The following is a 14,310-nucleotide window of genomic DNA, read 5'->3' on the forward strand; positions in this document are numbered from 1 at the left end:
ACTTTGCAGCCGCAACTTTTCCATACCGCAGATCCCCCTACGCCATTTGCGTATCCTATCTTTTCAATGGGATCTTTCTAACGCCGGTATTTAGAGTCGTGGCTGAAGTGAGCGTTAGAAATCTAACGACAAAACTCCAGCCGCAAAAAAAAGTCAGTAGTTAAGAGCTTTCTGGGCTAACGCCGGTTTATAAAGCTCTTAACTACTGTGCTCTAAAGTACACTAACCCCCATAAACTACCTATGGACCCCTAAACCGAGGTCCCCCCACATCGCCGCCACTCTAATTACATTTTTTAACCCCTAATCTGCCGTCCGCACGCCGCCGCAAGCTACGTTATACTTATGTACCCCTAATCTGCTGCCCCTAACACCGCCGACCCCTATATTATATTTATTAACCCCTAATCTGCCCCCCTCAACGTCGCCTCCACCTGCCTACACTTATTAACCCCTAATCTGCCGACCGGACCGCGCCGCTATTATAATAAAGTTATTAACCCCTAATCTGCCTCACTCCCGCCTCAATAACCCTATAAGAAATAGTATTAACCCCTAATCTGCCCTCCCTAACATCGCCGACACCTAACTTAAATTATTAACCCCTAATCTGCCGACTGGATCTCGCCGCTACTCTAATAAATGGATTAACCCCTAAAGCTAAGTCTAACCCTAACACTAACACCCCCCTAAGTTAAATATAATTTAAATCTAACGAAAAAAATTAACTCTTATTAAATAAATTATTCCTATTTAAAGCTAAATACTTACCTGTAAAATAAACCCTAATATAGCTACAATATAACGAATAATTATATTGTAGCTATTTTAGGATTAATATTTATTTTACAGGCAACTTTGTATTTATTTTAACCAGGTACAATAGCTATTGTATGTTTTTTTTTACAGGCAAAAGAGCTGAATTATTTGGGGCATGCCCCGCAAATGGCCCTTTTCAGGTCTGGTAAGGTAAAAGAGCTTTGAACTTTTTTAATTTAGAATAGGGTAGGGCATTTTTTTATTTTGGGGGTCTTTGTTATTTTATTAGGGGGCTTAGAGTAGGTGTAATTAGTTTAAAATTGTTGTAATATTTTTCTAATGTTTGTAAATATTTTTTTATTTTTTGTAACTTAGTTCTTTTTTATTTTTTGTACTTTAGTTAGTTTATTTTATTGTAGTTATTTGTAGGTATTGTATTTAATTAATTTATTGATAGTGTAGTGTTATGTTTAATTGTAACTTAGGTTAGGATTTATTTTACAGGTAATGTTGTAATTATTTTAACTATTTTAGCTATTAAATAGTTCTTAACTATTTAATAGCTATTGTACCTGGTTAAAATAAATACAAAGTTGCCTGTAAAATAAATATTAATCCTAAAATAGCTACAATATAATTATTCGTTATATTGTAGCTATATTAGGGTTTATTTTACAGGTAAGTATTTATCTTTAAATAGGAATAATTTATTTAATAAGAGTTAATTTATTTCGTTAGATTTAAATTATATTTAATTTAGGGGGGTGTTAGTGTTAGGGTTAGACTTAGCTTTAGGGGTTAATCCATTTATTAGAGTAGCGGCGAGATCCGGTCGGCAGATTAGGGGTTAATAATTGAAGTTAGGTGTCGGCTATGTTAGGGAGGGCAGATTAGGGGTTAATACTATTTCTTATAGGGTTATTGAGGCGGGAGTGAGGCGGATTAGTGGTTAATAACTTTATTATAGTAGCGGTGAGGTGCGATCGGCAGATTAGGGGTTAATTATTGTAGGTAGCTGGCGGCGACGTTGTGGGGGGCAGATTAGGGGTTAATAAATATAATATAGGGGTCGGCGGTGTTAGGGGCAGCAGATTAGAGGTACATAGGTATAATGTAGGTTGCGGCGGTGTACGGAGCGGCAGATTAGGGGTTAATAATAAAATGCAGGGGTCAGCGATAGTGGGGTCGGCAGATTAGGGGTTAATAAGTGTAAGGTTAGGGGTGTTTAGACTCGGGGTACATGTTAGAGTGTTAGGTGCAGACTTAGGAAGAGTTTCCCCATAGGAAACAATGGGGCTGCGTTAGGAGCTGAACGCTGCTTTTTTGCAGGTGTTAGGTTTTTTTTCAGCTCAAACAGCCCCATTGTTTCCTATGGGGGAATCGTGCACGAGCACGTTTTTGAAGCTGGCCGCGTCCGTAAGCACCGCTGGTATCGAGAGTTGCAGTTGCGGTAAATATGCTCTACGCTCCTTTTTTGGAGCCTAACGCAGCCCTTCTGTGAACTCTAAATACCAGCGGTATTTAAAAGGTGCGGCCAGAAAAAAGCACGCGTAGCTAACGCACCCCTTTGGCCGCAGAACTCTAAATCTAGCCGTAAGTTTGGGCATGAGCAAATCGGACTCCATGTTATCTAGTCTATTCACTAGCCTAGAAGTTGTATGATATTAGACTAGGATAAACCTTTCTGCCTCCTCCTCCTTGTAGGGCTCTGACAGGAAGTAAAAAACAGCACAAATGTAGTGTAAAAAATAATAATAAAAGTATTTAAATAGATGAATAATATATATTGCAATGATTTAACATCCCTTTAAGAAACATGTTGTTAGTAACGGTCAATATGATATCTCTCCTAACAATCCCACAGCTTTTATACTACATGCAGAAAGTGAGAGTGAGGCTGAGCAGTGGAAGGCAGATCTATTTTGATGAAAATGGAGACCCTCCTGCTGTGTATGATATTGTGCATTGGAAGCTGGATCCAGAAGGTAAACTGAAGCTAATTAATGTTGGAAGTTATGACACATCAGCAACTGATGGAAAAACATTGAACATCAATATCAGTGCCATGTTGTGGAATACTGGAGACCAAAAGGTAAGATTTAATGAAATGATCCGAACACTAACAATAGAACCAGTATCATCTGGTTTACTGAAAATCTTGATAAACAGTAATAATACAAATAAATTAAATGTAATAAATTGGTGTGGAAAAAGAAATATGTTTAGTTACATCTGTTCAGCAGGAGTGTACAGTCATAAATGATTGTGTGCACAGATTGGCCTGTGATCTACTTTTACCTGCCTAGGGGTTTCTGCATAGTTTCCTTTTAGAATAATGTATTAAAGGGGCAGGAAACCCCAACATTTGATTTCATGATTTGGATAGAACATAAACTTTTAAACAACTTTACAATGTACTTCCATTATCATATTTGCTTAGTTCTCTTGTTATTCTTTGCTGAAGGAACAGCATTGCACTACTGGCAGCAATATGAACACATCTAGGCAGCCAGTCACAAGAGACAAATTTGTGCAGGCACCAATCAGCAGCAGCTCCCACTAGTGTAGGATATGTGCATATTCATTTTCAACAAGGGATACCAAGAGAACAAAGCACATTTGAAAATAGAAGTTAATTTCAAAGTGTCATGCTCTGTCAGAATCATGCAAGTTTAATTTTGACTTTCCTATCTCTTTAATGTTCACTTTAGTTTTGGTGCTACACAGTAGGACTCTCCAAGATGTCATCTGTATTCTCTTATTGTCTTCATAGTTTACAAGAATTCAGTGGATTTGTACCTCAGTTCTGTTAGGCCCTGAATCACACAATGTCATTAGATTTTATACAGCCTGAAGAATCATCTCTAGGAGATGAAAAATGTGTTGCTCTGTTTTTATACTTTTGTTTTAATTTAAAAAACAACAACTTGTGGCTACTTTTTATACAACTTGCTTAGATATTTCCTTTTTCACTTCTTGATGTGCGGTTTGAAGAGTTCATCTTCAAGCAACAGTAAAGCTGGGAAGTGGCAGATTCTCCCAGGCTGCCTGATAAGCACAATTATGTGCACTTTCTTCAGTTGGCTGGAGGTAGCAGCTTCCTGCTTTTTTCAGAGTCGGATATATTTGTTTAATAGTGCAACATAGTAACATCTGGATTTGAACAAGTCTTTGTGTGTTACACTATAAAACTAATATACGGTTTTTAAAATATCCGAACGACGCTGCCCGTAGCCATATTCAGCATATATTTATATAACCGAATGCCGTAATGAAGAAAGTGCAGATATTGAATATCATCGATAAATTGTTAGCTAAGCGTGAGGTGTTCTTGATCTTTCAGTTGAGGACTCGAACACCTCTAGGACTTAATTCCATATATGACCTACTTAACTTTTGGGAATAATACTGCTATTTTATAATGCACCTTTATTATTTAGTCTTCACGTGTATCCATATGTGTATAAAGGTGTATAAATATGTATTTGCGCTTATCAGGTTGCTATTCCCTTGTATATATTCACTTGTTTTGATACTAAATGCAGCTTAAACATTAGATTTGACTTCTGTCGAGCATGTATAATGTATTATGTAGACATGTGCATGGCGAAAAAATTCAGTTTTGTTCGGTTCGGATCGATTCGGAATTTTTCGAAGTTCGGTTCGGATCGATTCGAATTTGGAAAATTTTGAATCGGTTCGTTTCGGATTCGTTTCGGATTCATTTGGATTCGAAGAAATTCGGCTGGATTCGGTTCGATTCGGTTCGGAAATTCGGAATTTCGGTAAGTGTTAGGTGGGATTAGACTAGTATTATGTACTGTATATTAGGTGTAACCCATAGCAGAGTGATATAACCTAACATACTGTACAATACTAGTGTAATCCAATGGCCATCCGAATTTACGAATAAATTCGAACTAATTCGGATGTATTCGGAAAATTCGGCAGTATTTTAATTCGGAAATTCGGTTCAATCCGAATTGCCAAATTTGCCGAATTTCCAAATCGAACCGAACCGAATCGCACATATCTAGTATTATGCATTGGATCCTGCTTGTGCACTTTGAGATATGATGGTGCACCCCCTTTTATCTGTATTATTCAGTTCCATTTAGAGGATTACCATCTTTATAAAGCTTTTTAGCTTTTTAATCCTCCTCCAGTGCAGATATTAAGGAGTGCACTAAATATAATATTATATAATAATATAATAATATTATATTGTATGGTATTTTTTCCTATTGCAGTATTCATATTATATTATATGTTCATTAATATGCGTCCAGGATCACTGGTACTCTCAGCCACTGTATTGTCTTCTATTGTATTATTTTATTGCATGTGCTATAAAGGAATTTATGTGCTGTATTTGATAAGGTTCTGATTCTACTAGTCAGGCATGTTATGATACTGTTTGTTTATTTAAGTAATTGTCATTGAGTGCGTATCTATTGTCTTAATTTGTTCTACCAATCAGGTAATATGTTAACTTTTTTTAACTGATGTATCCTGTATTGCACCCCAGGGTATGATTACAGCTTAACTGCCGAAACATGTTAGCCATAGGTGCTACGCTCTCATAGACTATCTTTGGATGCTTCCGTGTGCTTTTTAATATTTTTGTGGAATAAAGATTTTTTATTTCTATGGACAGCGGCATCCACCATGTTTTTCTTCTGACTTTACTGTGGATCAGAAATGTATCTAAAGCATTTTTAAATGTATCTAAGGTATTGGCATTTACTACCTCTTTAGGTAATGAGATCCACAATTGTATTGCCCTTACAGTGAAAAAACATTTATGTTGTTGAAGATTAAATCTCCTTTCCTCCAGCCTTAAATTGTGATTTCTTGTCAAAAAACAATTTTCATGGAATAAAAAGAGCTTCTGTGATCGCTGTATTTTATCACTAACGTAAAATTTGTATGTAAATTACACATAAATAAATCTCATTAAATATGAACAGCGTAAATCGTAATTTAAATACACTGGATGTGCAAGAAGCACATAAAAATGTGTACTTAAGTACAAGTAAATGGGCGTTTTTTCCTCTCAACTTAAAAGGTGGCGAGCTTTTATCAAAACTTTCAAAACACTAGTAATTCTGAAAGGAAAACCTATGCATATGAAAATAATAGCAAATTTAAGGTATAGTGCACTGAAAACAGCGTAATTGTATTTGTATTAGACGTAATATTAAAGTTTAAACATAGATTGGAACAAAGATATTAGCAATATAGGGGGCTGTGTATTTCTCCCAAAGCATCAGGCAACATTGTGCTTTTAGATTTGTGATTGTGTTTCCATTCTGTACTTTTTTCTCCATTGCAAACGTTTACCTAACAGAGCGCCCTCAGTGTTTCTATGGGAGACATCTCGCCACTAGCAGGGGCAGCCCTTTTTTCATAGAATTCCATGAGGACTTCCCCTTTGAGTGTCGATGTGCAAAACCACGTCTAGACTTGCAAATTTTATAGAAGTGGCCCCTCAATGTCAGAGCACTGGTGGGAGTAGAGAAACATTTTTTAACGTGTTAATAAGGAATTTCAGTACATCTAGTGGTTACAGGAGTGTTGGACAAACGACTCCCCCCTCACAGGATATAGTTCCCCATATACTTACAGACACTCTTATAGCTTAGTGGTAGAGAGGCATAACTCTACTGATGAATCTACAGTGCACACAACTGCTGCCTTTTAAGTCACTAGATATTGCATAGTCCTTACCAGTAAAGACCAAAACACAGCACTTTGTTTAATGACGAGTCGACCTTTAATGATAACTAAACATATCAATCTTGATCATTAATGTAAGACAGTAAAAACCTCACTTAATCCAGTTAATGTACAGATTGCTAAATTGCAAGTGGTGCGCTAACATTAGCAAATGTGCGATATTGAAATACTTGCATTCATATTACAAGTTGAAAGTAATGCATCTGCAGGAGCGCAAACTAAATTTTCATTCATCAGGTTAGAGCGACTGAAGTCCTAGAAAAAAGGTTAGGGCTAAATAAAAATGTGCCCCAAATATTACATAAATATATTAAAATAAAGTGTTACACTATACTGTATATATATTTTTTTTCTAAACACGCTCCATTGAAGTCTCTGGGGAGGAGAAGTTAAAGCGGTCGCTATATCTGAAGTCCTTTGGTTACTGTGCATTAGGTTTCGCTCTTGTGCAAAAATTTTACTTTCAACTTGTAATACGAGCAATAACGAGTGCTCGCAAAAAGTTTAATTCTGGCGGTGTTAGTGATTGAGCGAAAGCACTAAATAGTGCTCCACTTGTAATCTAGCCCTAGGATATTTTTTTATTATTATGAAAGTTTTACATTTGTGGCAAATCTCTGACTAAAATTTGTCCCTCCCCTCTTTTCAGTGTTACATACAGCGCTATCAAACATATTTTTAAGTCAACTTGAAATCCATTTGAGCACACAGTATTCCAAAATATGCAAAGCATCAAAAATACAAAGTGTATGTTGTCACACTCACCACCCTTTCCCAGGTGTGTACAGTATATACTTGCAAGATACAATAGGTGCTTGGACCTTTTACAACTCTGCCAGACATATTGTAAGCATTTTGTGTGAAACTGCTATTGAAACAAACAAATGTATTTGTCATATGGGGCAAATTCACATAAAAACATTCTAGAAACGTTTACCATCTGCTTGTTTGCAAATTAAATTGCAAGCAATATGGGACAAATATACATGACAGGGGCACATCAAGAAAAAAAAAGAATCTAGATGTGTTTTATGATGCTGATTCTTCTTCTGAGCACTCTGCAATGACAATTACATATAACTGTAAAAAGAAAATAAAATTACATATATTTTTCCTTTGTAACAATCTGATTAAATGACAAAATGCAACTTTTCTTGTGGTTTACAAGCAAAGATACAAGCAGGGGATTATCTAGACCTCATTGGGCCACATCAAAAGTAGTGACAGGACCTCCCATTTTAACAGCACCCATTCCAGAGAACCACACACTCCTAATAGTATAAATATTCAGCATTTCACAGAATTGGAGATACTTCTCTGTGACTGTCAGCCATTCTTCTCATTTGGCAAGTCTATGCCAGAAGATATGTACTTTCTCGTCCTTTCTGCACAAATATGGAGGCAGTTGTTTTCTGTAAAGCAATACAGTGGTGGCCATCTTTGAGACCCTGCCACCATATTTATAAGACACATCATTACACTTCAAGGGAGGGGGGGTCACCTAGTTTTGTAAGATGGGCCCCTTGAGGTGTGGGCATGACGTCAGTTGAGACCTCTGAGATCCCTATTGCTATGGCCCTGGATACAAGCATTTGTATAGTTTTCAGGCAAATACATATGCTTCTGCTTGACTTACAGGATGCATATATTTTCTTTCTTTTTTTTTTTAGTCAAGAATAATGATAATGGCTTGAAACATTTTGATGGGAACTGTAAGTAAATACATTTGAAAATACACCATTTATTCTTGGAATCCTGCCGATAATTGATTGACTTCATTGGTTTCATTAAAAACTCAAGGCCTCCATTAGTGTACATAGAATCCATGGCATCTAGAAATGTAATAACATTTATGCTTCAAACCCTGGCATAAAGTAACCCTCAGATTCAACATTCTATAATTTGTCATTGATGTTTAATATATTGCACCATTTTATCATATAAAAACTTATGTAAAATGTCACAAACCCATATATGTGGTGTAGATATTGGCCCTAGCCATGCCATTATCTGTCAAACTTTGGTCTATTTCAATGGACTTTATAGAAGGCCTTCATATTGAGTTTATGGCACTATTATTATGTCAACTGTCTCTGTGAAATGGTTCCTTTTCATTCTAGTGGTCTGTTATCTCAGCAATGTCTTCTGCATTGGGTATTGTGCCAGTTGTGTGACTTCATGGAATTTCATAAACAATTGTTTCTGACAGACACCCCAATAAATGTTTTCTTGCAATAAAAAGAAATAAATAATAAAATGCTGCTACCAGCAGTAAGCAAAATGAGAGATAGAAAATAGTGTTATCATCACGCCTGCACCCGCACTTTGGCAGCCACCACAATGTCAAGGGGTAAGGTTATGAGAAGGGGCAAAGTACATCCTGTATTTAGTTTATGAAGAGGTGTGATATTTAGGGTTATTCTTTATATAGGTAAGACTGAATGTTTGGATAGGGTGACTTATACAGGGGGGCAAGGCATACAGGGAGAGGAGAATAAGAGCAAAAGGACTCAACAAATTTGTCTTGCCCAGGGCCCTGCAAATGCTAAGGGTAGTCCTGGTTACCATGACAACTGATGCTGATCAGCTAGCTATGCTTCGTCACGTTGAAATACATTTTAAAGAAATACAAAAAGAAATTAGAGAAGAAAAGGCAATTTAAATACTAGATATTAAGTTCATGGGTAAAGCAATCTAGAAGTCTCATTCTGTGCATAATCTAATTTTGTTACATACATTTTAAATTTTATTTATTTGTGTGTATATATAATGTATTAAAACTTTTCAATTGTATTTATATATTTATATAAGTAGTGTTGACAACTATTAAGGCTTAAAATGTATCTTTCATATATTGTACATATCCATTTAAAGGTAGTGGCAGGTAGTAAATAGTTTACACCATCTCTGAACTGGTTTAAAGAAACATTGCATAGCAACAATTTAGCGCCAGTGTGTAACTAATAGCCACAGTTTTCTAATACAGTTGTTAACTACCAGTTTAGAGTTTCATAAACATGAAATACTTATGCTGTTAATTATGCACTCTCATTATTATCATATTAATTATGGCAAGGTTGTTGTTTCTTTACAGCTTATTGTCAATTCACTGTAATATAGACAAATGAAGGCAGCTATGCAATGATAGAGGGGAATTAATTAAGTAAACATACTGTATAATACCTTTTTCTAGGTCCCTCGTTCTGTATGCAGTGAGAAATGTCTGATGGGTTTTAGAAAGGCAGTTATAAAAGGAGTGCCTGCCTGCTGCTTTAATTGTGTCCCATGTGCCCAAGGAGAAATTGCCAATCAAGCAGGTGAGTATTTTGCAATATAGCTAATTAAAATATATAACCCATGAGTTGACTAACACTGTTACACTTTTTCCTTTACATATCACCTTTTTAGACTCCGGAGAATGCTACAAGTGTCCATGGAATTCCTGGCCTAATTACCAAAAAGACAAATGCCTTCCAAAATCCATTGAATTCCTATCTTATGAAGAAACATTGGGTATTACTCTGGCTGGCATAAGTGTAACATCTTCCATAATTCCTGTGGCTGTTCTAGCACTTCTGATCTACTACAAGACCACACCTATTGTTCGTGCAAACAATTATATCCTAAGTTGTCTTCTCCTAGTCTCATTGACACTTTGCTTCTTGTGCTCATTGTTTTTCATTGGCTATCCCAACCCTGAAAAATGTCTCCTGCGTCAGACGGCATTTGGTGTAGCCTTTGCCTTCTGTGTCTCATGTATCTTGGCAAAAACCATCATGGTAGTGATTGCTTTTAAGGCTACTAAACCACACAGTGTCTTGAAGAGGTGGACCAGTCCAAGGTTTTCATACTCAATTATTGGGTTGAGCACATTGCTACAGTTTGTGATGTGTATTATATGGCTAGCTCTCTATACTCCCTTTCCTTTCTACAATTCAAAGACAGAATCTTCAGTTATTATACTTGAATGCAGTGAAGGCTCTTCCATGGCTTTCTGGTGCATTTTAGGATATCTGAGCTTTCTGGCTACTATAAGTTTTTTAGTTGCTTTCCTTTCTAGAAAACTGCCAGGCAGCTTCAATGAAGCTAAATTCATTACATTCAGTATGTTGGCCTTCCTCACTGTTTGGGGATCTTTTATTCCAGCATACCTTAGTACCACTGGAAAATATATGGTTGCCATGGAGGTCTTTGCTATTTTGTCCTCTAGCTGGGCCATGCTTTCTTGTATGTTTGCTTCTAAGTGTTATATTATTTTATTCCAACCCAAAATGAATTCAAGACAACATCTCATGGGGAGGACAAAAGCTCAGACAATACAAAAATAATATTTACTTTTGTTTCCATATCTGATTAACCTCAAGACATGGCTGTCTTATGAGGTTTTTATGGGAATAATTTAATTATAATGATCTTAAACTAAGCTAGCTCTATGATCATTTGGGGCTTAAAGATTTACTAGATTAAAAGTTTGAAGCACTGAAGATGAAAGTTGTTTCCTTTTGAAACACATTAAATCACATTAAATGAAATGTAGAGTTACCTTAAAAATAGCAAAATATCACACAAAACCAATACCATTATGTCTATCTAATTATTTTTGTATATTTAATCTATTGGTTGTTTACTTTTTTTGAAAACTCGATTTTCAGCAAAAATATGTCTGTGTCTTTATTGTATACATATCTGGTGTTCAAATAGATTTTTATTAGTTTTCCTCTTAAGTAACATTTTGAATAATTGAATTATTTGGTGCACTATACAGTTGTGCTCATAAGTTTACATACCCTGGCAGAATTTATAATTTCTTGGCCATGTTTCAGAGAATATGAATGATAACACAAAAACTTTTCTTTCACTCATGGTTAGTGTTTGGCTGAAGCCATTTATTATCAATCAACTGTGTTTACTATTTTTAAATCATAATGACAAAAGAAACTACCCAAATGACCCTGATCAAAAGTTTACATACCCTGGTGATTTTGGCCTGATAACATGCACACAAGCTGACGCAAAGGGGTTTGAATGGCTATTAAAGGTAACCAACTTTAAGGGTTTTTTCCCTGTTGTGTTTGCCATGTGCTGCTGGCAGCCATTTTACTCACCTCTCTTCCTGACTATGGTGCATTGTGGGGGATGCTGCTCAATTCCTGCACTTCCTTTTATGGCCAGACTGATATGCATCATCCATGTGAGACAGGATGCAGTCTCAGAATTGTGATGTCATCACTTATTATTTAAAGGGCCTCTGTTCAGTATGCTTTGCCTTTGCGTTGTCTCAGACCTGTTTGTGAGAGTTCCTGTGAATTACCTAGCTGCCTGACGTCCTTCCTGGTTCCTGATCGCTGGCTTGATCCTGACTCTACTGTTTTCCTTGTTCCTGATTCCGGCTCGTCTGACTATTCGCTTTGGCTCCTGACTCGGCTCGTCTGACTACCAGCTCTGGTTTGATTCCTAGCTTGTTATTTGACTTGTGGACTTTTTATTATTTTTTGCTATGAATAAAGGTGTGATTATTTTTGCACTTGTCGTCTGATTCCTGGCACCCTGACACCATCCTCATCTGTGATCTGTTTGCTTGTAATTAGTGTGTGTGTATAAAAAGTCAATGAGTTTCTTGACTCCTGACAGACCCTTGCATCTTTCATCCAGTATTGCACTGACAATTCTGGATTCTGAGTCATGGGGAAAGCAAAAGAATTGTCAAAGGATCTTCGGAAAAAGGTAGTTGAACTGTATAAAACAGGAAAGGGATATAAAAATATATCCAAGGAATTGAGAATGCAAATCAGCAGTGTTCAAACTTTAATCAAGAAGTGGAAAATGAGGGGTTCTGTTGAAACCAAACCACGGTCAGGTAGGCCAACTAAAATTTCAGCCAGGAAAATTGTTCGGGATACAAGAAGAAACCCACAAATAATTTCAGATGAAATACAGGACTCTCTGAAAACATGTGGTGTGGCTGTTTCAAGATGCACAATAAGGAAGCACTTGAAGAAAGATGAGCTGCATGGTCGAGTCGCCAGTAGAAAGCCATTACTACGCAAATGCCACAAAGTATCCCGCTTACAATACGCCAAACAGCACAGAGACAAGCCTCAAACCTTCTGGCACAAAGTAATTTGGAGAGATGAGACCAAAATTGAGCTTTTTGGACACAACCATAAACGCTACATTTGGAGTCAACAAGGCCTATGATGAAAGGTACACCATTCCTACTGTGAAACACGGAAGTGGATCGCTGATGTTTTAGGAATGTGTGAGCTACAAAGGCACAGGAAATTTGGTCTGAATTGATGGCAAGATGAATGCAGAATGTTATCAAACAGAACCCCTCATTTTCCACTTCTTGATTAGAGTTTGAACACTGCTGATTTGCACTCTTAATTCCTTGGATATCTTTTTATATCCCTTTCCTGTTTTATACAGTTCAACTACCTTTTTCTGCAGATCCTTGACTATTATTTTGCTTTCTCCATGACTCAGAATCCAGAAATGTCAGTGCAGCACTGGATGAAAGATGCACAGGCCTGTCAGGAGTCAAGAAACCCATTGACCTTTTATACACACACACTAATTACAAGCAAACAGGTGAGGATGGTTACCTTTAATAGCCATTCAAACCCTGTCAAATTGTGTGCATGTTATCAGGCCAAAATCACCAGGGTATGTAAACTTTTGATCAGGGTCATTTGGGCAGTTTCTGTTGTCATTATGATTTAAAAAGAGTAAACATGATTGATTGATAATAAATGGCTTCAGCCAAACACTAACCAACAACTTTGTAAAGGAATTGCATTGATAAAGGGGCAGTGCGTGATTTCAAACTGTTTAAATGCTGTAGAAAAAAACATTTATTAACTCTTTCACTAATGATTTATGGATTGTAATATTATTTTGTGCGGTGTCCCACTGTTAAGGTGTGTCAACATTTTTAAACTTAAACATCTAGTCTTAAAGTGAATGTAAATTTTGATGCTAAAGTGCCCGGTTTTTAAAACTTTGATTAAAAACAGGGGCACTTTAATTCATCAAAATTTACATTTCACTCGTGTTGTGAAAAAATACTTACCTTTAAACTTGACAGCCGCTCCAGCTTCCCCCTGGTCGTTGCAAGCCATTTCTGACGTAAGAAATGATGGATCAGTCATCCTCCAATTGGCCGCTAGCAGGGGGTGTCGAATTCGATCGGGTTGATTTCTGTCCACGGCCTCAGAGCAGGCGGACAAGTTATGGAACAGCAGTCTTTAGACCGCTGCTTCATAACTTCTTGATAACTTCTGTTTGATAAATATGCCCCATATTGAGCACATCAACTTCTTCTTCCCAAAGACTGTAATGGAGCATGCTTTAAAAAAAAATCAAAAACACTTATCGCTCTCACACTAACCCGACACCGTGTTAGACCTATAGCACTAAACGTAAAGGTTGCTGTGCTTATTTTACATTTCAGTGTCTTTCACATCAAAGAAAATGTTCTTTTTATTTTTAAATATACATTTATATATATATGATTAATTAAAAAAATATGTCTATACCAATGTATTGATATGAATATATACAATTATAGATATATAGCGATATATATAGGAATATATATATTTAAAAATACTAAAAACATTTTCTATTATATGAAGAACATTGAATGTAAAATATTTCCAGTAAATACATAGTAAAACATATAAAATATTATTATGCTTATATGTGTGTGTATACATACAGTGTGTGTGTATATATATATATATATATATATATATATATATATATATATATATATATATATATATATATATATATATAAATACATGTTTAT

General features: G+C 36.2%; 1 protein-coding gene across 1 annotated transcript in view; it reads left to right on the forward strand.

The window, feature by feature from the left end:
* Window positions 1-10,825, forward strand: part of LOC128664684 (uncharacterized) — a 54,179-nt gene extending 43,354 nt beyond the window's left edge. Inside the window, exons 6-8 of the mRNA XM_053719493.1 lie at window positions 2,623-2,850; window positions 9,691-9,814; window positions 9,906-10,825. Coding sequence (XP_053575468.1) covers window positions 2,623-2,850; window positions 9,691-9,814; window positions 9,906-10,825 — 1,272 coding nt within the window. The remainder of the gene's footprint in view (window positions 1-2,622; window positions 2,851-9,690; window positions 9,815-9,905) is intronic.
* The last annotated feature ends 3,485 nt before the right edge of the window (window positions 10,826-14,310 follow it).

This window comes from Bombina bombina, chromosome 6 (genome assembly GCF_027579735.1).
Source record: "Bombina bombina isolate aBomBom1 chromosome 6, aBomBom1.pri, whole genome shotgun sequence".
Classification (NCBI taxonomy): Eukaryota; Metazoa; Chordata; class Amphibia; order Anura; family Bombinatoridae; genus Bombina; species Bombina bombina.